General features: G+C 35.3%; 1 protein-coding gene across 3 annotated transcripts in view; it reads right to left on the bottom strand.

Moving 5' to 3' along the window:
- The window catches only part of LOC150101255 (solute carrier family 35 member E1 homolog), a 119,867-nt gene that overhangs the window by 30,236 nt on the left and 61,721 nt on the right, over positions 1-27,910 (bottom strand). For all 3 annotated transcript variants that reach the window (XM_090402267.1, XM_090402266.1, XM_090402268.1), the window contains one exon: positions 8,243-8,368. In XM_090402267.1, coding sequence (XP_090258393.1) covers positions 8,243-8,368 — 126 coding nt within the window. The remainder of the gene's footprint in view (positions 1-8,242; positions 8,369-27,910) is intronic.

Raw genomic sequence — 27,910 nt, 5'->3', positions numbered from 1 at the left:
TTGATGAGACATCAATAAAGGTTGAAACTGATCTGGATAGCGCCCCTTCCCATAATGCAAACATGTCCGTAAGGATATGTATTGCATTATGGAATACTAAGGCAACCGATGTGAAGTCATTAGCCCCTATATACAAATAGACCAGTCATGAAGTGACTTCACATGCAAATTTTATTTCCTTACACTTGGATAAAGGATGAAAGCAAAAATATAATTTCTTGGTATCGTTAATTTATAGTACATTAGTCTATCGGTGTCTAGTCCAATTTTTATGAATCCAACACCACTGAAAATGTGCTCTACGATGAGCTGTAGATAAAGGGATGCAGAATACAGGCCTTCAGGCGTATAGGTCTACTTGTTGCAGATGTCTTGCCGCAGTTTATTGAGATATCTGCATATCTGTGCTTGAATGGAGCCACCATGAAAGCTGACCTACCATGGTGCATCAATTATGTTTTGCTGTTATAACCAAAAACCAATCTTCATTCTCTGTGGTAGAGTGAGGACGACCTCTTAGCAAATGTTTGGAACACATTCACGGATTTGAAATGGGATTGCAAACTCTGGCAATATCAGTAATTCTTCGGCCTTCTTCAAGCTTTCCAATAATTCTTCCCCACATGAAATCATCTAGATGATGTCTTTGAGACATTACAAAACTTTCATTTTGCAATTTTATTCCTTCACAAAAAGAGCTTCCTTCAAACACATTTCGCTGCATGCAGCCTTTTTATCGTGTTGAGTGCTACCACGTGATCTATTTGTACATGATTTGAAAATTTGAATGTGTACTTGCTTTCTATTTGAAATCGAAAGTAATTTAAAATCACGAGTGCCATAGGTTCGCCATCTAGGGTTTACTGTATAAAGTGTTTATTGTTGAAAATTGTCTTCGTTTTCTGCCAGGAAAGTGCATTTATAAAATCATAAGTGTGTTATTCTCAAGCTGAGCAGTTTATTTTCTGGTGAGTTACATACGTATGTAATCCCTTTTTTTTATGTAAAAGTTTATTTTTATTGTAATGGCCACTAAAACTGCAACGAAAGGGAAAAAACCAACATTGAAGAGGAAATTCATTTCTTTCGAAGAAAAAAATTAATATCTTGGATCGGCTGAAAATTGGAGAAAAACCAGGAGTTGTTGCAAGGACTGAATTTAAATGAATCAACAATTTGAACAATCAAACAAAATGAATATAAAATCCGAGAAAGTGTTATTGCTGGGTAAATGGCAAGTGCAAAGCACACTGCTTGTGTTTGCGATATTCTAATAGAAAAAAATGGAGAGATCTCTAATGATTTGGATAGAAGATTGCACTCAAAAGAAAATTCCTTTGGATGGACACCTTATTAAGCAAAAAGCTCTCAAAGTTTATAAACATTTAAAAGAACTCGATCAAGATTCTTCAGAAGAAATCTCTCAGAATGGATTTTGTGCCAGTAAGGGTTGGTTCGAAACCTTTAAAAGCAATTTTTTTTGTATAATCTAAAAATCCAGGGAGAATCAGCATCAGCAGACATTGAAGCTGCTTGGAAATACCCAGCAGGACTTTTTTAAAAATCATTAAAGAAGGTGGTTACAGTGCAGACCAGGTGTTCAATGCGGCTGAATGTGGGTTATATTGGAAAAAAATGCCAAAACGCACCTATATTTCGAAAAATGAAAGATCAGCTCCTGGATTCAAAGTTTCCAAAGATAGAATTACTCTACTATTTTGTAGTAATGCATCAGGTAATTAAATGACAAAACCAATGTTTATTAACCGATCAACAAATCCTCGTGCGATGAGAGGGCTCGACAAGTCCACCCTACCTGTTTATTGGCGGTCCAACAAAAAGGCATGGGTTACAGCGAGCATGTTTGAAAATTGGTTTTTCAAGTGCTTTGTACCCAATCTAGAAAGTTACACAAAGAAAAAGAATATGAACTGCAAAATTCTAATTTTAGATAACGCACCAGTCCAGCCAACAAATTTAAGCCATTAGAATATTAAAATAACTTTTTTGCCACCTAATACTACTTCACTTATTCAACCACTCAACCAAGGAATAATATCAACATTTAAGTCATATTATATTTGGCAAACATTTCAATTAATTTTGGAAAAAATGGAATCTAATCCAAACATGATACTGCCTCAAGCATGGAAAGAGTTTTCAATATTGAATTGTGTAAAAATTATTTCTCTGTCCATTAAGGAATCACAACCCTTTATGCTGAATGCTGCTGGAAAAAAATATGTCCTGAAGCCGTTCTGGAACAAAATTTCATACCTTCAGTGGATGCCGAGCTATGTCGTATAATAAACGTCACACACATTTTTGGTGGAGGGGCTTTTGTGATATGGTTGAAAACGAAATTAGCGAATTAAATGATGGAGAAATAGATTTAAATGAAGAGGAACTGGTACAATTAATAGATGGCGTCGAACCAAATGGCAGGGAAAGTTCCGTCGAAGATTCTGATTGTGATGAATGCATTAAAGAATTTAGTTTAAAGAAATCAGTAGAAGGATTGAACTTGACAAGAAAGTTAGGAAGTTATTTTACGGATAATGATCCCTCAATGGAGCGCTTGGGAAAATTCATGAGACAATTGGATATTTGTTTAGCGCCATATTATGAACTTAATAAAAAATTGCAGCATAGTGGAAAGCAATGTCTTATTATTCACTTGATCACTAAACCAGCCGAAGTATGCAATGAGAATTATACAAATGATGTCCAAGAGATTTCAAGTGGTGACGACCACCAGCCACTTAAAGAACATCTACGAAATGTTATTTCTGAAGACAGTGATGACGATTAAAATATGTGTTTTATTTTATTGTGTCTAAAACATTTATGCATTATGTGCAATGAAATTTATTATTATTAGTAGTAGTAGTATTATTATTATTCAGGCCTCCATGGAGTCAAAAGACTCATCATGGGAGGTCCTTCCTAAGAACATAAAGTCTGTCAAGACTCATCGAAGGGAGGTCCCCCCTAAGAAACACAAAGTCTATCATACCACTCTTTAAACTCATTGACCATTCTGTTCAACCAAGCAAAAGAACTCCCCAGTGTCAACCCTGTAACTGCCTCTCAACAGTTTAAAAGTCTCAATCATATTACCTCTCCTTCTTCTGTCCACCAAACTCTGCAGTCCACATTCCCTCAGCCGATCCTCATAACTATCCTTGTACAGTCCTGAAACCATCTTTGTCATCCGTCTTTGTATCCTTTCCACAGTTAATTTATCCCCTTCAAATCCTGGGGACTAAATCTGAGAACAATAGTCCAAGTGTGGTCTGATCAGAGACTTACACAACGGAATGATAACCCTCTTATCTCTGCAGGTCAGTGTCCTTATCCTCTGTGTTACCTTCACCACTTTGCAATATGTCCCCTAAACTTCAGGTTTCTATAAATCATCAACCCCAGATCTCTTGTCTCCCCTACTTCCTCCAGTATAACTCCTCCCATAGAGTATGCAGCATCCCATTGATGTTTCCCAATCCTCAAGACCTTACATTCTGCTGCATTAAAGTGACACCCCATTCATTTTCCCATCTATCTAGCTTATTTAAATCCTCTTGCAGGGCTACCACATCTGCACTATTACTAATAATCCTTCCCAGCTTCGCATCATCCGCAAACAACTGAATATCCCCTTGCAATGTCAATGATATAAAGGTTAAACAATATAGGTCCTAATACTGAGCCATGTGGGATCCCACTTGTAACCCTCTGCCTCCTTGAAACTATTCTACCATACACAACTCTCTGATACCTATCAGACAGCCAATCCTGAATCCAGTTGACCAATCTGACATCCAGACCCATGTGCTGCAACTTAAATATCAGCTTATCATGTGGCACCATGTCAAATGCCTTCGCTAAGTCTAAGAAAATTGCAGTATATGCCTTTCCCTCATCTAATGTTCTTGTAACTTTATTATAAAAGGCTAGCATATTGCTAAAAGAAGAGCGCCCTTTCACAAATTCATGTTGACTCTCACAGATAACATTACTCTCATCTGCCCAATGCTGTATACGGTCCCTCACTACTTTCTCCAAAATCTTAACAACTACTGATGATACACAGACTGGCCTATAATTAGACACTTTCAGTCTGTTACCACCCTTATGTAATGGCACTATCTTACCTTCCTTCCATTCCCTGGGTACCTTTGCCAAAGCCAGACTTTCATTGAAAAGCCAGGTTAAAGGCACTGTCAGTTCCCTAGCACATTCTCTCAAAACTCGAGGTGAAATACCATCCAGTCCCACAGCTTTACTGACATCCAGAGTACTCAGTATCTGAAACACACTCTCCTCCTGTACTTCTAAACCTCGAACCAGCCCTATCCCTCTAGCATTACGACTGACTACTCTAGGATGAAATACTCCAATAAAGTTTTAATTGAACAATTCCACTGTGTCCTCTGCATCAGTCACTCTATTCCCATTTTTATCCCACAATATCATTCTTCCACAGTCATTTCTCCTCCTACTGGCCACACAGCTAAAAAATTACCTAGGATTTTCTTTGGATCTTAGGGCCAATCTCCTCTCATATTACAGTTTCGCTTTCCTTACCACACTAGTCACTCTTCTAGCCTGTGTCTTATATTCTTCATGCATCTTCTCTTCACCTGTCTCCTTATATCTCTTCCATAGCCTCTTTTTCGCATGCAATTCCTGTTTAATATTGTTTGTGATCAACTTTACTCCAAATTGTGTCCTCTTCTTCACTCGTGGTATACAACTTAACAATGCTGCTAACAAATATTCTTTCACAATTTCCCACGTGCTAATGATATCCCAGCCTTCCAAAATCTCCCTCCATGAAACTTCCCGAAGTTGACGTCTAAGACTATTATAATCACCTGCATTATAATTCCACATAAGTTCCTGTCTCTTTGATACTCCTGCATGTCTATTCATTTTCCAAGTCAAAACCATATGGCTCTCTCCAACTGGTGGCAAAGATGTCAACTCAGTTATTATCAATTCTTCTGATGCTATAACCAAATCCAAAACTCTTGAACCTCTTGTTCCCTCTGTTACATGTTGCCTAAGACATTTGTCCTTCAAGAATTCTAGAAATTCCATTCCCCTATTGCTACATGCATCTTCCTCTCTCCAATTTATACTACTGTAGTTAAAATCTCCCATAACGATCATTCTTCTTGCACTTGCCAAACTTAGCTGTCTAAACATCTCCTGGTCTCCATCCTCTGTGCTCCTGAGTCTGTAGCAACACCCCCACTAAATATCCTGTCTTCCCTACCTCTACCTCACACCATACTCTCTCAAAATCATTTGTCTCACTTCCTTCCAAAGCCTCCACTCTTAGAGGACTTAGGTCATCACTTATCATAAGCAGTACCCCACCACCACGCCTTCCCGCCTATCCTGACGAAAAATGCTATACCCAGCGACTTCTATTCCTGTTGTTATATCTCCTTCTGACAACCATGTCTCAGTGATCGCAATAATTTTTGGCCAGGCTGATGCTATCTACGCCACCAATTCCTCTCCCTTATTCCAGATACTCCTGGCATTAGTATAAAGCATATAAATGCCATTGTTTCTATACCCAGCATTATCCCTCCACTGGGCTCAGTGTTACCTGACATCGTCTCCCTTCTCCCAAGTATCCATTCCCACAAGAGGCCACCCCTGCTATCATCCTCCCTGGGACACACTGACTCGTTCAGAACAGCAATCTCTCCAGATGCCTACGTCCTTCCTCATTCAAATGTAAACGATCTCTCGCATACAATTCCTCTCTTTCCTCAAACGCACTCCAAACATCCACATATACCAGTCCTCTCTTGTCACACATTCTCGCTATTATGCCATTCAATATCACCGCTCTTCTGCTCAGCTCCTCATTATCATACCTAGGAAACACGCACACTATTTTTCCTCTCTCTGCCTTCTTCCGTACAGCCTCAAGCAAAAATCTCATATCTCTCGCTGCCCAACTTACATTACCACTCAAGTCATTTGTTCCTACCATCACAATCATCTCATCCACCCTTTCACCTCTCTTAATTGCCATAGCTACCCTTTCTATTGTTCCTCCTGGCAAACACTCCTCAAGCATCCAATCTTGAACATCACGGATCATTGAGTCGCCATACATTATACCTCTTACCATTCCCTCTCTCCTATTTTTTCCATTCTCTCCTCTTCTTTCATTCCCATAGGTCTCTCTCATTCCCTCTCCTCTACTGCTATTCTCTCTTCTAGCATTCCCATACCTCTCTCTCCTACTGTTTCCATCCTCTCGTCTTCTAGCATTCCCATACCTCTCTCTCATTCCATCTCTCCTACCATTTCCATTCTCTCCTCTTCTAGCACTTCCATATCTCTCTCTCATTCCATCCTCTCGTCTGCTAGCATTCCCATACCTCTCTCTCTCATTCCCTCTCTTCTACTGTTTCCATTCTCTCCTCTTCTAGCACCCCCATACCTCTCACTCGTACTCCCTAAATTCTCTCCCCTACTCTGATTCACCTTGCATTCATCTCTTCCATTCTCCTAATCTTATTTTTCATACTTCTGCTCTCATTCACAAGACATTCCACTTCCTCTTTCAGCTCATCTATCTCCCTCTGCAGGTCAGTCACTCTTAATCTAAATTCACTCTCCCAAACAAAACCATCTCCTAAACTTTCACAGTCACTCACACCTTCCACACTATCAACTATTATTTTCTCATGCATATATATATTTTTGTCATTCTCTCCTATCACACTACTTGTCTTCCTACATTCATTCCCTGTTCCTGGAGCAACAAGGTCGGATATTGATATTTCTAATGAACTTATTTCCTCCAGCTGCCTGCATTTTGCACACATATGCTCTCCGCTCTCTTTCACAAGCCACATATTCAGTTCCCGAGTCGCATACATGCCGCAAGTACTGCATGCCACAAAGTCCCTTATGATATTACTTATAATAGAGTTCTTAAATGGGCAGAGGACTTGGCGATACGCCACTTGCGACTGCAGCCGAATCTGCCATCATTCCTTACTGATGAGTAGCGTAATCTTTAATAATTATTCAATTAATAAATTCCGTTAAATAAATAAGAAAAAAAGTACAAACAATTACAAGCAAAAAAAATTTAAGTACACTAAATATAATTAAATAAAATGAAATATAACTAAATACAGTATTATGTACAATTTGTAAATTTTTATAATTTTATACTACGTATTTGTCTCATAGTTTATGTTTTCTTAACTTACATGAATTACCTGAATTAAATAAAAATATTGTTTCTGTTGGATATGTCATTGTTGTTTATATAATTAAAAAAAAAAAAAACGATTTTGGAACCTAACCCTACTTTTTCTATGTGATCTAAGTCTCGTATAACGCGATTTATATAGCACGGCATTTCTATGGAACCTAACATCCGCATCATACGAGGGTTACCTGTAATCATATAAACTTTCTTATACAGAAATAGATGTAAATCAGTGAAACTATTTATAGAAATGGCCACAGCATTATACTGCTCTCCATAAGTTCAGCTGCACAGCATTTAACAAAAGGTGTCAAAATGATGGTCTCTGAGACCATCTTTTTGACACCTTTTGTGACACCTTCACCAAGATTCCATTATTGCCCTTATAGATGATGCCAATTAGGAACTGTAGGAACCTGCATTTTACAGTCTGTGTTTGCCTGATTGTGTGTCTGTGTGTGAGTGCTTAGTATATTTCTTTGTGCTCATGAAGATGCCTTGGTGACCATGGCAAAATACTGGCTTAATAATCTAATTAGTTAAATCTATCCATCCATCTGATCACTAGACATCATCAGATGCTGTAGAGCCACTCCTTTCCTTGGTAATGTTCCACACAAGTCCTAAATATAGTTAATTATTATTTTCAGATGTGACTAAACATCAACATAATATCATCATGACATTATTATATAATATCATGAAAAAGCTGAAATTAATTTACCCAATTAGTAAACATAATAACAAATGTACTGATGCATAAAAGTTGGACTACGAAAGAAACCAGTTTTGTACATTGTTTTCAATTTTTAAAAACTTTTAAAATTACTGAATAACTTGAAGGGTTTATAAAAATTGACTCTCCACAGGGATAGTGCAGCACTGAAAACTTTCTAAAGAAAGGATTTATATAACAATCCTTTTACTGTTAATGAAAAAATATATATTTCACCCTTTTCTACATCAATGGTATTAAACATAACTTACCAAAGATTCATCTGTAATTATAATCCTAAGATCAATCAACAACCACACTGGAATGAAAAAGAATAAAGCAAGTCTTGCTAAAATATGCAAAAGTTGTAAATGATGAATCCCCGTCTCACTCAAAACCTAAGAAGAGAAAAAAAAATTATATACATACATACGCATAAGTTTTATGTACATGAAACTGATGTGATGTTATGCTTCCATTATGTCACATTCAGTTCAGCAAGTGGCCTAGACTAATTTCTGAACAACTCAAGAAATGTACTATATGCATGCTACAGCAAACAACAGTATAACATAATGATGTGCTATAATGAATTACACAAAAGTCGCACAGAACCAATATTATTTTAAGCTCAATATTACTCTATACATTAGTCTGCATGGCTGAAAGATTGATTCAATTACATAAAACCAATGACCTAATAATTGCCAACACACTGTTTAAACATTCTCCCAGATATACATGGAAAAGCTCTGGGGGACATCTATAGAAACCAAATTGACTATATAATAATAAGCAAGATTCCAAAATGCAATAACACAAATAAAAACCTATCCTGGAGCAGACATAGGATCGGATCACAACCCAGTGAGTGCAAAAATCAAAATAAAACTTAAGATACCAAGCCAATGCATTACAAAAGAATTCACAAAATCCCTTAACAAGTCGACACCACATCTCACACAGAAAATTGAACACCAATTGATGAAATTAACATGAACTGGCAAACATTCAAGAATAGCATCAACGAAGCAGCCAAAAGAAATAATAAATGGAAAAATACTAATGTTGATGGAACAAAGAAAAAAGTTAAGGAACAAACCTGAATATAAAAGCATGAATAAAGAAATAAAAAAAGAATGCAGGAAAACCAAAGAGGAATGGATTAAGAATAAATGTATAGATATAAAAAAACCTTGATAGAAAACACGGAAGCAGAGAAATGTATGAAAAGATCAGAGAAATGACAAGAAGGACAAATACAGTAAATCATGCAAGTGTCATTAGAGACTCAAGAGACCATATTCTAATGGATAAAAAGAAATCATGGAAAGATGGATTGAATACACAAGGAAATTATACGAACAACAAAGAAATAATATTCCTGAGCAGACTGATTTAGCAGGACCACCCATTTTACTCTGTGAAGTTGAAAACGCCGTCAGAAAACTAAAACCACATAAAGCTGCAGGAATAGATAACATCTTGGCAGAATGGTTGAGGGCTCTCGATGAAGGAGAACCGAAATTTCTAACAAAATTATGCAATAAAATATACGAGACTGGATTTCTACACAAAGATATTAATCACTCAATTTTCGTTCCAATTCCCCAAAATACAAAAGCTACAAGATGTGAAGAGTTCAGGACAATCAGCCTCATCAGTCAAGTATCAAAAGTCCTCCTATTTGTTATTCTTGAAAGAAATAAAAGAAAAATAAGCATAGAAATAAATGATACACAAAGTGGCTTCAAGGAAAATGTAGGTACAAGAGAAGGTATTTTCAACGTCAGAACCATCATAGAAAGATATCTAGAAAAACAAAAAGATGTGTACCTCTGCTTCATAGATTACAAAAAAGGCATTCGACAATGTTCAACATGAACAATTAATTAAAATTCTTTCATAAATAGGCATGGATGGAAAATACATTAGGCTAATAACTAATCTTTACTGGGAACAGACTGCATCTTTTCTCTGATTCTCTTTAACCTGTACACAGAAGAAATGTTTAATAACATTAGTAACTAACCCTCAAAGGAATCACTGTAGGGGGCAGAAATATTAATAACCTAAGATATGCGGATGACACGGTTCTTCTAGCTGAAAACAAATATGACCTCAAGACTGTTATAGATGAAACCCTCAAGTACAGCAAACAGTATGGCCTCAGTTTCAACTTTAAAAAGACAAAAATCATGATAATTTCAAGAGAAAAGGAAATACCAAAAATATGCATCAATATAAAAGGAAATAAATTAGAACAGGTGCAAACATACATATATCTCGGACACTTGATCACAGAGAATGGCAGGACAGAAGATGAAATTAGAAAAAGGATAGAAATTGCAAGGTCAACTTTCAACAGTATGAAAAATCTACTGACATCTAGAGAATTAAATCTGAAAACAAGACTAAGAATCTCCAAATGTTGCATATGTCCACATTATTATACGGAGTAGAGACATGGACACTCTCCAATCTGAGTGTGAAAAAACTGGAGGCCTTTAAAATGTGGATGCTGCAAAGAATTATGAGGATATCATGGAAAGACAAATGAAGAGGTACTAGAGATGGCAGGCGTAAACAGGAGCCTGATGAAAAGAAATTAAAAAGAGAAAAGTCAGCTATTTTGGATATATTCTGAGACAATAACTGCCTACAAAGGACACTTCTCAGAGAAATGTTGAGGGAAAGAGAAGGAGAGGAAGACAAAGATTGGAGTCGATGAAAAATACAGAAGACTGGACCTATCTCTCATATGAGGAATGCAGCAGAGAGGCGTAGAATAGGACATGGTGGAGACACGTGGTAGTCAATCTCCTGGAGGGAGAAGACACCTAACAGGATAGGACAGTCTGCATTAATCGGCTGCATTCTTTTGTTTTTTTTTTCTAGTGATTTCTTTTGTGTTACTTCCCATGATTTCTTTAATTTCATGTGAATGGAGTACAGGAATTAGTATATTTATCCCAAATTCAGTATAGCAAACCTTGTATTATGATAAATTATGCCTCTAGCCCCCCTCTGAGTTCACTATAGCAATTGACTACTGTATCAAAACATAGTCTAGGTACATGGGCTTTAAAAGAAATGAAATTATCATTATTAGTATTATTATTTGTGACACCTCCAGGGAGTCCGAAGACTCATCGCGGGAGGACACCCATTGTACAACTCTCCATCTCCTCCACTACACTGAACCTCTACTACCAATCATCTACATCAGTGCCATCCACCACCATAACAGCTAGTATTTTTTGTCTGTAAATTGCATGTGTTCTGAAGGCCTGATTTGTCTGTATGTGGGTTGAAAAACCTGAGTTTCCAGGAGAAAAAACCCTGCTACCTCCTTATGAGATCAGCTAACTCACTTTAGATTGAAAAAGTCCATATAAGATTCCTCCCATCATGACGAGACTCGAGCTTAGGCCTTTTCCAATTGAAGAGCGCAACGTACCATCGCTCTTCCAATTGCGCTACGGAGGTGCCATCATTATCATTAAAATAATCTGGAATAAACACATAATTAAGTGTCTGAGATTCTACTAATTTCCCATACATTATAATGCACACCAGAAACACGAGGACTGTTAACACATTGAATACATGACTTGATACATATTAAAAGCAAAAGAATATTCTTCTTCTTCTTTTCAGCCATTTTCTGTCCACTGCTGGATGAAGGCCTCCTCCAGTTCTTTCCACCTTTCTCTGTTCTTGGCAATGGTTGACCAATTTTCCCCAACAAAATTTGACAATTCATCACTCCACCTTCTTTTAGGACGTCCTCGGCCTCATTTCCCTTCTTTTGGAATTCAGTTTGTTAGTATGGTAGTCCATTGCTCATCTTCTCTTCTGGATAAATATCTGGTCCATTTCCATTTTAGTCGTTTATGGTAAAGAATAATATCAGTGATGTGAGTCTGGCTTCTTATCCAGATGTTTCACTTCTTATCTTTTAATGTGAGTTGTTGTTAGTTTATTTGCCAGTGATTTTGTTAGCGACCAAGTTTCAGAACCATATGAGATGACTGGAAGTATACGCTGGTTAAATGTCTTCCTTTTTAAACAGAGTGGGACATCATTGTTTTGAAAATGCTTTTCAATTTTCTGAATGCACTCCAGGCAAGTTGAACTGTCCTATTTATTTCCTTTTGGAGTCCACAGTTTAGATCAATGAGATGACCTAAGTAAGTATATGAAGAGACTCTTTCCAAGAAATTGTTTTCTATTATTATTTCTATTGTATTCTATTAATATTTCAATAGAAATATTAATAAACATTAATAGAATTGTTGTCTGTTAAAAAAAATTATGTTTTTTTAAACAGTGATACAATTTCAATTCAGATTGCGATTATGCTAAAATTCGCCAAAAAACAAGCAATAGGGGAATGCTGGTGACAAAACATGGCATTTACAACATAAGAGAAATTTTTCAAACATAATAATGTTCAAAATTTTTATTGTATCATTTTGAACAGCTATCTTCTTTGCATTTTATGTTTTAAACAAAGGCATGTGAGATGCTAATCAATCACTCTAATCTCAACAATAAGAATGGCCTAAATAGCTCAGGGATATTGATGGCTCACATTCAACTCACATCTGTTACAATAGTAGAACAATGGTTTTTAATCTAAGTAACAGGACTCCAGTTCAACCAGTTAAAAAATAAAACGGATAAGCACTTTAGGTCAACAGCAATCCCTAACTCGAGGATGCTACAAATAGTACAATCTCAGTCCATATTTAACAAGTATAGAACTACAGGCCATAAATGCCTTGGAATGTTGCCTACATTAAACCAGCATTCTTCAACCTGAAGCTACTGGATAATGACTCAAATTTACTCGAGCTATTTAAAAATAACAGGACTCTAGAGAATTAAACTCTCATCAATAGCTATTGATGTAGTTTCATACATTTATTTTCTTACTCTGCCAGAGGACAGGTAAAGGTAAACAACTGGCCATATTAGTAATGCTTAATATACTTTGGTGAAATGTAACACAGTCTGTATTTCTTTGTATTTCTGTATACTGCATATTAAGATGATCTTAACCCTGCGGCGTTCGTGGTTGAAAAAATTGCAGCTTTAGGCCACGTGTATCTGAGAGATACATTCATTACTAGTATGTGATGAAATGCGATAAAACTTAAAAAAAAAAAAAAAAAAAAAAAACACTGCAAATATAACATGATGGTTTATTTATTTTCAGTTACAATCTAGAAATTATTGAACAAAGAAATATAAAGAATAAAAATTTTTGTTACAAAATAACGCAAACATGGTTAATGAAAGAAAATAAAACTAAACAAATGCATTTAATGTTAATTAATCAGAATCTTCAATAGTTGGATTTACAAAACAGTCATAACAGTAACAATAGTGATATGCTCAAAGCATAAATACCTTTTACAATACTTGCAAAAATATTTTGATAAGTGACTCGTTTTGGATGCATAGCATGTCAAACATCTTTTTCTGTTTGTGGAGGGTGCCATATCTATGTCGTCGTTAGAATTTCCTTCAAAATGTGTCTGAAATTGATGAAGTTTCAGGTGTAAAGGCTTATGCACACCCGTAGAGATTTCTGAATGTCTTTTTATTTGTTCTGACACTAACTGCATTATGAGATTTCTAATAAATATTTCGCGCCGTATTTTCACATCATCGTTCATCATTGATTGTTGCAATGCAAACCAGGTAGATATAAGAGGCCTAAAGATGGTTTCAGTTCTGTTTTGTCTATTCATATAGCATCTCTTTCTCTTGAATACTGGTTCAAAATAAAATCAATGTATTTATTTGTATATAATAAGATTAGATCTAAAATATCATCTGTGATAAAGCAATTCCAAGTTTTGTCTTGGCATTTTTTGTGTTTTGGTTGAACTAATGGAATTAGACACAAATTATTCTGTGGCTGTCTTCCTATTGGATTTTTCCTCAATTTTGATTCTTTATCCTTCCCAAGAAAATACTCTTCATTCATGTGTAATTCATTTTCATTTTCTTCACTAGAAATATCTTGTTCGGTATCCGAATCTTCTGAACAAACTTTCACATAATCATCATCTTCACATTTGACTCTATCATTCTCATCATCGGACTCGAGTAACATTTGCTGAATCTCTTCAACATCTGATGGATTAAAAGAAAGATTCCGGTATTGTGACCACATGTTTATTAAGACAAATAAAGATAAACAAACCCAACAAGTTTCGTAAGTCATTTGACTTGCATCTTCAGGGGTTACAGGTAACTAAAAGTTTAAACACAAGAAAGAAATTACTCAAAATAGTCCATTAGATGTTGTTATAGCGGTCTAACTGTTCATCAAGTTAAATAATCCGAATGCGGTATCTATACATACGTTAACACATGCATTAACGTATCTATACATATGTTAATGCATGCTATGTTTGAACAATGCTGGATGTTGTCACATTCTATTGTTCACGTTCACTCTGTCAGAGGTCTGACTTAGGTATATTTTTTATGAATGCTGACCAAACTTAGTGTAGAATTAGAGCCTGGTTTTTGTTGCATTGCGTTTGGATTCTAAGCATATTTTCAGTTTCCTTGAATTTTCTTGTGAAACAGTTTTTTTCGATATAAGACATGTTTGTTTTATGCCAAAATACATTATGGCCAGTAGAAGTTGTGTGGGATGCTAGGCCTGATTTGTGTTCTCTTCTTTTTTGATGTTCATTCATACAAATTTCCCCCGATCTTCTTGTCTGGCCTACATAACAGATGCCACAGGAACAATAAATTTTATAGAAAGCTGGTTCTTGATATTTTTTCTAGAGGTAGGAAAGCTACTTTAATGTTATACTTGTATAGTAATATGACCAATTTGTCTGTAACGTTCTTGATGTATGGCAGAGTAATTGCGGTCTTGAAATCTTGCGTTTGTGAGATGCTTGTAGGAGGTGTGTTGAGATTTTCTTCATCATCTTAGGTTCAAAACCATTTTTTTTGAAGATCTGTGTTAAATAATGTAATTCTTCATTCCGCTTTTTTTCTGTGCTGGAAATATTGTAAGCTCTATCCCTCAAGGTTTTTATTAAACCATGCATCGGATTTCATCCGCATACATAGTACAGCATTACAATCATCATCAAATTCCTGACATGTACCTTCAAGAGGTATACAGGATATGATAGTACTACATGAAAAATTTACATCATTACTAACTTCCTATTTACAATTTTCCTCCAAATCAATCTGTTACCTGTCAAGACTCCAATATTGTCAGATCTTATATTTCTATTCTAAGGCACTTTGTACCATATCAATCCACCTATATCTTGGTCTTACTCTGGGTCGTTTTCCTGCCAACCTGGCAGAGAAAACTTGTTTTGCTAATTTTTCCTCGCCATTCTGTTTAAGTGACCATACCATCTGAGATTAGCTCTGCTAACGCATTCCTGGATGCTGACAATGTCAAGTTCTTTCCTAATATCCTCTTTTTTAATATGATATTGCCATTGATGCCATCTGTTCATGCCTCTAATCTTTCTCAGGACTCTCATATCTGCAGTCTCTAGTCTTTGATCAAGTGTTTTACTTCTGATCTAGCTCTCAGATCCATAAGTTAAAACTGGTTTGAACACTTTCTTGTATATATACAACTAATTTAGTTCCGACTAATTTTTTTCTTCTTCCATATGAATTTATTCAGTTGACTTCCTACCATACCAGCTTTGTTGATTCTGTTGTCTATTTCCATATTTAATTTACCATCTTCACTAAAAATCGTGCCTAAATAGCTGAAATGTTGTACTTGTTCTACGGGTTCTCCATTCACAATGCAGTTGACATTTTCAACCTATTTTCATTGTCTTTGTATTGCTGACCTTCATACCATATCTATAACAACAGTTATTCAATTTAGTCAGGGAATCTTGCAAACTTGTAGCAGATTTATTTAGAAGTATAACATCATCTGCATAAAGCAAAGAGCTGACATTAACATCTCCAATTTTGATATCAGATTTAATGCCACTTTCCTTCATAATGTGATCCACATAGATAATGAATAACATAGGGGTTAATGTACATCCTTGTCTCACACCAGATTTAACATTAAACCATCTTCCTGTACTTCCTTCAATTCTAACTGCTGATTTACAACTGAAATAAAGACAAAGTATTGCTTGATATAATGTCCCATTGACACCATATAACTGTAGTGTTTTGAATAGCTTCTCTCTTGGCACCATGTCGTATGCCTTTTCCAGATCAACAAAACTTAAATAAAATATTTGTTATATTCCTATGCTTTCTGAACTATTTGTCGTAAAATGAAGATCTGATCCTGACGGCCTCTATTTGGCCTCAATCCAGCTTGTTCTTCACCAAGCTTTTCTTCCATAATTCTTCTCAACCTTTTCTCAAATATACTGGCATAAATCTTGCCCGGAACACTCAGTAGGGAAATACCTCTGTAATTCTCACATTCAGTTTTATTTCCCTTTTTATATATGGGTACTATTAGCGCTCTACTCCAATCATCAGGAATTAGTCCCTCTGTCCAGGCCTTCTGAACTATGCAGTGCAACCACTGCAAGACTTTTATACCATCATACTTCAGCATTTCTGGTCGAATATCATCTACTCTTGCTGCTTTTCCCTATTTCAAGCCTTTGATGGCTTTTTCTACTTCAAGTATGGACATGTATTCCTGACTGTATTCCTGTTGAGTGTTTTTTTACCACTGTGCTATCACTGCTCGTTTCAATCAGCAATTTTTCGAAGTAATTACTCCATACTTCAAGGATATCTTTGTTTCCCATTTTCATGTCACCTTTATTCATCTCTGACTCCTTTTACAGCACTCTTTCCTTCATTTCTAAGCTTCTTCAACAACCGCTAGAATATCTTAACACCTTCTTGATATTTATTTTCTATGTTCTTTCTAAAGTCCTCTCATGACTTTTGTTTAGCTAGTTTTGCACAGTGTTTAGCTTTCTTACATTTGTCTCTATATTCTCTAAGAGCACAAGCTGACTTATTTGCCAGGAACTTTTGATATGCTTTCTTCTTTTCCTTCACTGCCTCTTTAACTTCCTGTGTCCACCATGAAGTTCTGATTTTTCTATCCTTGCAGACAACCTCACCACATGCCTCTCTGGCTGAATCAATCAGGGTTTTCTTCAAGGCTTGCCACTGAATCTCCAAGGTTTGGTTCCTGTTCTCAAACTCTTTCATTTTTTCTTCAATAATCTTTTTGTATTTTAGTCTACAATTCACATCTGAGAGCTGCTCAACTTTTATTCGCTTTAAAACTTTCTTACATGTTATTCCTTGGAATATGAAATTCAATTTTATCCTGCTCAAGACTAAATAGTGATCACTTCCAATTTCAAATCCTCTGTACACTCTGGTGTCCTGCACCAGGGAGAAAACATCACTATCAACAATAACATAGTCAATGAGACTTTTCTTATTCCTTGCCTTTTCTCTCCATGTGAATTTGTGCACATACCAAGCAAATTACCACCCAGGAACTTACTATACACTGAATCCACAGCCCTAAAAGAACTAAAATCAGACAAAAACATCGTTATAATGAAGCTGGATAAAGAGAATGTGACGGTCATGAACTCAGAGGACTATAACAAAAAAAAATAATGAAAATTCTTCTTGAAGATTCCAATACCTATACACCCTTAGACAGAGATCCCACTTGGCAAGCTCACAATAAAATCAATGATCTAATTAAAAATGTACCCAATTGGACTGAAGAACTAAAAAGAATTTTACATTCAAAACACCCATTAGTTCCTAGAATATATGGAGTACCAAAATTACAGAAGAAAGATGCTCCTTTAAGACCGACAGTAGATGGAAGAGACTCTCTGACCTCAAATCTGGCAAAACACCTCACCAACATGATTTTACCACACACAGGAAAAACAACATCATTCATTATGAACAGCGTACATTTCATTGAGAAGGTAAAGGATATATACATAGAACCTTCAGACATCTTGGTAAGTTTGGATGTAGTTGGCCTTTTTACAAATGTTCCCAGAAATGAAACAGTGAATCTCCTTAAAGATCTTTTTCCACAGGACATTGTAGAACTATATAAACATTGCATAGTCTGATTTCTATTAGTCTTTCATTCAAATAGTTGTAATGTATAATATTGTTCTTGAGGGATTTATGTAACATAATCATTATACCTGCTTTTGCTCATTCTTCTTTTTTTACCCCACTGTAGAAAATACGTTTTTCATGTATCAAGACAAATTTTGGGAACAAAAAGGACTGGCAATGGGCTTCCCCCTCTCCCCAGCTTTAGCAAACCTATATATGGAAAATTTTGAACATAATGCATTAAACAACTATCATAAAAAACTGAAAATTTGGTTTATGTAGACGATATTTTCATCATATGGCCAGGAACAACAGATGAACTCACTGCTTTTAAAGATTACCTTAATAATCTGCACAATATAAAATTCACTTCAGAAAAGGAAGAACACAAAAAACTACCCTTCCTTGATATCCTATTAGAAATCAATGAAAAAGAAAACAGATTATTTTTCTCTATTTATAGAAACCCCACCAACACAGATAGATTTCTTAATGCTGCCTCACACCACCACCCAATGCAAAAAATAGGTTTAATAAAAACCTTGAGGGATAGAGCTTACAATAATTCCCAGCACAGAAGAAAAGCGGAATGAAGAATTACATTATTTAACACAGATCCTCAAAAAAAAAAAAAATGGTTTTGAACCTAAGATAATCAAGAAAATCCTCAACACACCACCTACAAGCATCTCACGAAAGCAAGATTTCAAGAATGCAATTATGCTACCATACATCAAGAATGTCACAGACAAATTGGCCAAATTACTATACAAGCATAACATTAAAGTAGCTTTTCTACCACTAGAAAAAATATCAAGATTTCCACATCCCCCCTTTAAAAAAACCAGGTGTCTATAAAATTTATTGTTTCTGAGGCATCTGTTATGTAGGCCAGACAGGAAGATCGGGGGAAATTCGTATGAACGAACATCAAAAAGACGTACAAAAAAGAAGAGAACACAAATCAGGCTCAGCATCCCACACAACTTCCATCGGCCATAATGTATTTTGGCATAAAATGAACATGTCTTATATTGAAAAAAACTGTTTCACAAGAAAATTCAAGGAAGCTGCAAATATCTTTCAAATCCCAATGCAATGCAACAAAAACCAGGGTCTAATTCTACATCAAGTTTGGTCAACATTCATAAAAAATATACCTAAGTCAGAACTCGGACAGAGTGAATGTGAACAACAGAATGTGACAACATTCAGCAATGTTCAAACATAGCATGCAATAACGCATGTATAGATACCATATTCGGATTTTTTAATTTGATGAACAGTTAGACCGCAACATCTAATGGATTATTTTGAGTAATTTCTCATTTCTTGTGTTTAAATTTTTAGTTACCTGTAACCCCTGAAGATGTAAGTCAAATGACATACGAAAGATGTCGGGTTTGTTTATCTTTATTTATCTTAATAAACATGTGGTCACAATACCGGAATCTTTCTTTTGAACTGCTAAACCACAGAAACCTATTCTTACAATCTGATGAATTATCCAATAAATATATTTTGTCAGTCATATTCAATGGTAAATAAAAAAAAAAACAACTAAACTAATACTATACTGACATCAGAGTTTGTGGTATATCTCAGATACAATTTATTTACTATCGAATATCATACACCTTTACATAACACATGTTAAATCAAACTAACGGCATAAACAGTGCAGAATATTTACTCGTAATATACACATGTGCAGCTATTCATGACCTCCAAGCTATACACTGGATATGTGTAAGAATATTTATGTTAAAACAATTTGTTTGTATCTGTCAGATTAGTCGCGACCTCCACAGGGTTAATATTAAGACCACAACAAAGTAATTAGTTTATTTTTAATAAAGTCATTACCGCAATATGGCAGTAATCATGATCTCTATAATTTTGCATAATGAATTTTTGTAATTATTCCAAATATCAAATATGGATAAAAAATTAAATAAACAACTAAAATCCATCCAGTCAGAGTCTCATAATAATATGCGTGCACTTATAAAAGAGCTCTTATATAAGTGCTTATGAATTTTGCAAAATGCACCTAAAAACTAAACAAATTGTGGGAAGTTTTTGGTATTGAGACCACATTATGATGTAAATAAATATTATTATTATTTGACACCTTCAGGGAGTCCAAAGACTCATTGAGGGAGAGTGTGACAGCATTGAACCATTGGCCCATTTCCAACTACTAACCATGCTCAAACTTACTTAACTGAGCCATTAGTAGTAGAGGCTCTACCAAACAGTTTAATGAAAAATGAGCAATTAAAACGTGATACATTTCGTAAGTCGTAAATCACCATCAGGGATACTGCTACATAAAAGTTTTAACACAAGAAAAGCCTATTAACAATCAGAGTCTCATAATAATATGCGTGCACTTATAAAAGAGCTCTTATATAAGTGCTTATGAATTTTGCAAAATGCACCTAAAAACTAAACAAATTGTGGGAAGTTTTTGGTATTGAGACCACATTATGATGTAAATAAATATTATTATTATTTGAAACCTTCAGGGAGTCCAAAGACTCATTGAGGGAGAGTGTGCCAACAGCATTGAACCATTGGCCCATTTTCAACTACTAACCATGCTCAAACTTACTTAACTGAGCCATTAGTAGTAGAGGCTCTACCAAACAGTTTAATGAAAAATGAGCAATTAAAACGTGATACATTTCGTAAGTCGTAAATCACCATCAGGGATACTGCTACATAAAAGTTTTAACACAAGAAAAGCCTATTAACAATTGATTACACATATTAGATGTTTTTGATAACTTTACAACTGCAACACATAATTGATAAACCAGAACACAAATGGTAAATTTGTTACTGTATGCATGTTGGAACATTGCTAGTTGTTGCTATCACATTCTGTATCAGAACATGATACCACATTCTGTTATACCCTAGGTCCATGGCAATTCAATTTTTGATGAAAGAAGACCATACTTGATGTAAAATTAAGGATTGATCTTTATTGCATTGTGTAGAGATCCTAAGAATTTGAAAGGCTTCTTTAAAGTTTCTTGTAAAACAGTTATGATCAATATATGACATTTTTTGTTTATTGCCAAAGCACTTGATGGCCAGTATGGTTGTATGGAATGCTAGGCCTGATTTATGCTCTCTTCTTTTTCTGACATCTTTTATGTGTTCAGATGTGCAAATAAAGAATTCAGACTCCGTCTGGTAAAGTGTTAATTAGACTACTCTAAAGCTTTTGACTTGTACAGTATGTGAAACTGTGGGAAGTAATGAAAAGAATGGGTTTTCCTCAACACACTATCAGTTGATAGCCAACTTCTACAGGGGGCAAGAAGCCATGGTAAGAACAGGTGTTGGATTGCCTGATTGGCTTCAGGTTTGAAAAGGAGTTAGGCAAGGATGTTTCTTTTTCTCCTCACTTGTTTAGTATATATACAGAGGACATCATGCATGAAACATTGGATAAGCTCAAGACAGGAATGAGGATAGGTGATAGATTGATCAGTAATCTATAGACCTAGATCAGTAATCTAAGACCTAGGACAAATTCTTGATAAAGTTAACATAATAACAGAGGACTTCAACTAAATCCTAGCAAGACAAAGATTATGGTTTTCAATGGAAATACAAACAGGGAAGCTATTGAGAAACAAGTGTACCTTAATGGAGAAAGAATTGAGGAAGTCAACAAGTTTGAGTACCTGGGATCCATTATTAATGTGAAGAATTGCTGTTCAGAAGACATCAGAAGAAGATTAGGAATGGCTAAAACAACAGTCAGAGACTTGTCTGAAATCTGGAAGGATGGCTCTATCTCCATGGGAACAAAGTTGAGGATTTTGGATGCAGCTGTTTTTCCAAGAAAATACTCTTCATTCGTGTGACTTATGAATGTGAGACTTGAAACCTAAAGAAGTTGGATAAGAAAAGAATAGCTGCTTTTGAGATGTGGTGTAACAAAAGGCTGTTGAGGATATCATATACTTATTTCATGTCGAAACACAAGTGGTACAATACTAAGTAAGTGGTACAACATTATTTACAACAAATTAGAATACATGACAAATGAGAACAGCTTAAATTTGGTAGGTGAAATATTCAGGGAATAATAAGTCAAATATTGCACTGTCTGCAAAATCTGTAAATTACATATTTTCTTCTGTTCAGTTTGTCTGCTTTGTGCAACAAAAAACCTGAATTTCTGGGAGGAAAAACCCATATATTTTCATATGAGACTAATTCACCTTCACTTAAAAAGCTTTGATAAAGGTTCTTCATCTCTGGACTGGATTTGAATCCAGGTCTTTCCAATCAAACAGCAACACTGATAATGACTGAGCTATGGATGGAGACTTTCTCTATACATTACTGGGGCTTGATAAATTTTGTGCTGGCTCACAGGTGTGCAGTGGTCTGGTTGGCCAAGTAGTTAGTGCATCCACTCTCCAGCCAAGAAACTGCAGGTTCGAATCCCACCAGGGATATGGATGTTTGCGATTGTCCTACTCATCATATGTAATGCTGTAATCTGTGTCCTGGCACAATATGACCTTCGATGTCGTTGCACCATAAAAATGAAAAATAACTGTGTGCTGCATACCTATTTTAGTTTGCCATGTCCTGGTAACATCATAGCACAACTGAGCACTCTAGAAAAATAAAATGACTTATACTTATCCCATTACAACAAAATCAGTGATAATCAGCAAAATAGGTATTTGTAATGATTGACATTCTGCAATGGATACAATAAATAAGGTATAAAAAATATTTATGATATAAAACATGAAACAGAATCAACATTATATAAATAAAACTGTTGATTAAACCAGAACTCCTGTTCCAATTTTTTTGCCCTCAACTAAAATTCTCACTCACTCATGGAAGAGCAGACAAGTGCATTTTTCAAGCTCTGTATACAAGTTGTAAACATATAGTACATAGTACTGTGGATGGACTAAGGATTTTTTATTTTTTAATAAAATTTTTGTAATTAGTTTGTTTTTATTCATGCTCTAGAGACCAAAAATGGAACTTTTTCAAGCCACATCAGGAATCCAATAAAGGACAATGGTCTCATACCATGCAATGAAATTCATCTGCTACCTAAAGACAATTACGTACATCCATGCTCATTGCATGATTTGAATCTCCAGCCTGTTGGTTGGCAGGCAGATATGCTAAGCACTTGGCAAGCCAAACACCAGATAATATGAATGTCATTTCTTTGAAGATAATGATGGGAATTATGTTCTTCCATTTTGAGTAAATCATTTGTTTTAGTCTATTATATTGTGTAGTGGATGTAATTTGATCAGCCACTACAAAACATACCAGCCCAAAACAAATCATAATACAGAACCTTAAAAATGACAGGATGTCATCTGTCTTCATCATCATATTCCTGATATATACCCTCAAGGGGTGTACAGGATATGATAGCACAACATGAAAAATTTACATCACTACTAACTTCCTACCTACAGTTTTCCTCCAAATCAGTCTGTTACCTGTCAAGACTCCAATATTATCAGGTCTCATATTTTAGTCTTCTGGGACACTTTTTACTGTGTCAGTCCACCTATGTCTTGGTCTTCCTCTGGGTCTTTTTCCTGCCAATCTGGCAGAGAACACTTGTTTTGCTAATCTTTCCTCTCCCATTCTGTTTAAGTGACCATACAACCTGAGATTAGCTTTGCTAATGCATTCCTGAATACTGACAAAGTTCTTTCCTAATATCCTCGTTTTTAATATGGTATTGCCACTGATGCTATCTGTTCATACCCCTAACCTTTCTCAGTAATCTCATATCTGTGGTCTCTAGTCTTTGGTCAAGTGTTTTACTTTTAACCCAGCTCTCTGATCCATAAGTTAAAATTGGTTAGAATACTGTCTTTTATAGAGCTAATTTAGTGTTTTGGCTCATTTCTCTCTTATTCCATATAAATTTATTCAGTTGACTTCCTACCATACCAGCTTTGTTGATTCTGTTGTCTATTTCCATATTTAATTTACCATCTAAACTAAAAATCGTGCCTAAGTAGCTGAAATGTTTTACTTGTTCTATAGGTTCTCCATTCACAATGCAATTGATATTTTCAATGTTTCTGCCTATTTTCATTGTCTTTGTCTTTTTAATGCTGACCTTCATATCATATCTAGTACAACAGTTATTTAATTTAGTCAGGGAATCTTGCAGACTTGTAGTGGATTTATTTAGAAGTATACCATCATCAGCAAAAAAGCAAAGATTAACATCTCCAATTCTGATATCAGGTTTAATGCCACTTTCCCTCATGATGTGATCCATATAGATAATGAACTTGTCTGACACTAGATATAATATTGAACCATCTCCTGTACTTCAATTCTAACTGCTGACTTACAACTCAAATAAAGACTATGTATTGCTTGATATTAAGCTCCATTCAAACCATATAACTGTAGCATTTTGAACAGCTTCTACCTTGGCTCCTCGTCATATGCCTCTTCCAGATCTACAAAACTTATTTACAAATCTTTGTTATATTCCCATGATTTCTCAACCATTTGCCGTAAAGTGAAAATTGATCCTGACAGCCACTATTTGGCCTAAATCCAGCATGTTCTTCACCAAGCTTCTCTTCCACAATTCTTCTCAACTCTTTCTCAAGTGTAGTTACATAAAGCTTACTAGGAACACTCAGTAGAAAAATATCTCTTTAATTATCAGATTTAGTTTTCCCTTTTTGTATATGGATATTATGAGAGCTCTACTCCACTCAACTGGAATTCGTCCCTATATCTAGGCCTTCTGAACTATGAAATGCAGCCACCGTAAGACTTTTATACCTGCATACTTGAGCAATTTCTGGTCGAATATCACCTACCCCTGCTGCCTTTCCACATTTCAGGCTTCTAGCAGTTTTTTCTACTTCAAGTATGGATATGTACTCCAGGCTGCATGCCTGGAATACATATCCATACTTGTTTTTTACCACTATGCTGTGATCATTGAGCAATTTTTCATTTAGTTTCATTTAGCAATTTTTCCAAGTAATTACTCCATACTTCAAGGATATCATTTTCTCCTGTTTTCATGTCACCTTTATCATCTCTAATTCCTTTTACAGCATTCTTTCCTCCATTTCTGAGCTTCTTCAACAACTTCCAGAATATCTTGCCACCTTCTTGATATTTATTTTCTATGTTCTTTCTAAAGTCCACCCATGATTTTTGTTCAGCCAGTTTTACACAGTTTTTAGCTTTCTTACATTTGTCTCTATATTTTCTAAGAGAACAAGTTGACTTATTTGCCAGGAACATTTGATATGCTTTCTTCTTTTCCTTCACTTTCTCTTTAACATCCTCTGTCCACCATGGAGTTCTGATTTTTCTATCCTTACAGACAATCTCACCACATGCATCTCTGGCTGAATCAATCAGGGTTTTCCTTCAAGGCTTGCCACTGAATCTGCAAGGTTTGGTTCCTGTTCTCAAACTCTTTCATTTTTTCTTCAATAATCTTTGTGTATTTTAGTCTACAGTTTACATCTGAGAGCTGCTCAACTTTTATTCACTTTAAAACTTTCTTACATGTTATTCTTTGGAATATGAAATTCAATTTTATCCTGCTCAAGACTAAATAGTGATCACTTCCAATTTCAAATCCTCTGTACACTCTGGTGTCCTGCACCAGGGAGAAAACATCACTATCAACAATAACATAGTCAATGAGACTTTTCTTATTCCTTGGTTCTCTCCCTGTGAATTTGTGCACACTTTTATGTTGGAACATTGTGCCAGTAATAACCAGTCCATGTCCTGAGCAGAAATCCAACAGGTATTTGCCGTTATTATTAGCTTTGCTCTTTTCTCCAAATTTTGGAGAAAAGATTAGGAAATGATTCTGACAATCATTTCCTACTCTGCTATTTAAATCCCCATCAAGAACCAACTTTTCCTTTTTCATTGTGTCAGTTGCTTTCTCAAAAGCCTTAAAAATTTCCTCCACTTCTACCTTAGTAGAACCTTCTGTGGGACCACAGGCACAAATAAGTCTCATTGTCCAGTTCCCAATTCTCATATTTGCCCACATCACTCTACTTGAGACCGCCTGCTATTCAAGAAGATTAGACTCGTATTTAGTGTTGAATACTATGGCTACTTCTTCTTTTGCTTGATTCTCATTGGCTGAATATAACATTTTGTATTTATTGCTCAGAATGATCTAATCAGTTTTTGCCTTTTTTGTTTCAGTCACCCCTATTATGTTGATCTGGTACTTACCCAATTCTTCAGCTAGCTCCATTTCTTTGCCATTCAGGCTTCTTATGTTGATAGTACCGATGTTGAACTCTGATGATGTTGAGTTGGGAGTGGGTTTTAGGATTTGTTTCAGTAGCTGACTTTTCGCTGTTTGCCCTAGTTCCCTGGGGAAAGCAACAGGGGTCTTGTTTAACCGGGTGACTCCCCAGCTGGCATGAAATTTTGTCATGTTGGTAAGTTTCCAAATTTCAGAGGCACATGGCAGTACTGCTAGTACAATCAATTTATATATATTAATTTTCACTTTAACTGTAATATTTGATGCTTTCCATAATTTATTTAATCACCCGAAACAATTTTGTGCTTCAGCAATTCTCTGTAAAACATCTTCGTCAGTGCCGCCTTGTTTATTTATTACTGATCCAAGATATCAAAAGATATGTAATCAAAAGATCCAAGGTATGTAAATATGTCAACATCTTCAATTGTTTCATTTTTCAACTTAATTGCTTTATTTGAATTTTCATTTATTCACATGACCATGGTTTTCTTTTTGTTTATATGACGACCCATAGTTTCTGGACAGCGAGCAAAGTCATCAGTTTTTAGCTGTAAGTCATTTAACTTGGAGGACAGGAGCACTATGTCATCAGCAAAATCAAGGTCTTCCAGTGTGGATGTAAAGTCCCAACTATTCCTCTCTTTTGATGATTAATTGAGTTTTTCATAATCCAATCAATTAAAATTATAAATAATAGAAAAGAAGACATAACACAACCCTGCCTAACTCCAGTTTCAATGATAAAGAAGTTTGTCAGTTTTCCATCTACTTCCACGCAAGACATGATGATATTATACATATAATGTTGAGATATTTATAAGGTATTCTGTATTCCTCTACTAGTTTCCAAAGTTTCTCTCCATCTATTGAGTCGAAAGCTTTACTAAAATTGATGAAGTTTAGTAAAGTGGGGCTTGAAATTCTATACATTTTTGATTATATTTCAAAGAGTGAATATTTGTTGGATGGTTCCACAACCAGTTCAGAAACCTGTTCTTTTCTTAATAAATTTTCGATTTTTTTTTAATGTATTAATTAAAATTTCTGTAAAAACGTTTGCAAAAACGTTTTTACAGAAATTTTTTACTTTTACTGAAAGCAAACTTATTCCTCCCCAATTTTCACATTGGGTCAAATCTCCTTTTTTGGAGATTTTTATAATTGCTGCTTCTTTCCATTGTCGAGGAATTTTTTTCTGTCTTCCATATTTCATTTTATAACCTTAGTAATTTAGTAGTAGTTGTGTTAAGATCAGCTTTTAATATTTTGGCATTGATATTATCATTTCCTCATGCTTTGTTAGATTTTAGTGCCTTCAGTCAACGAAATCTCATCTTCGGAAATGTTCAAAGTGGGTATTACATTAGTTGTAATATTATGCACCTGTTGAGATCTTGTATCTACATTTACATTCAAAGTTTCATCAAAATATTCTCCACATCTTGCTTCGATTTTGGAGTCAATTGTCAATAACTTTCCTTGTTTGTCTCTAACGGAAGAAGGGATTGCT

The sequence above is a fragment of the Typopeltis vanoorti genome, chromosome 12, assembly GCF_054136105.1.
Source record: "Typopeltis vanoorti isolate ZY-2024b chromosome 12, IOZ_Tvanoo_1.0, whole genome shotgun sequence".
NCBI lineage: Eukaryota > Metazoa > Arthropoda > Arachnida > Uropygi > Thelyphonidae > Typopeltis > Typopeltis vanoorti.
Note: the sequence above shows the minus strand (reverse complement) of the source record. Positions and strands in the feature narration are given on the sequence as shown.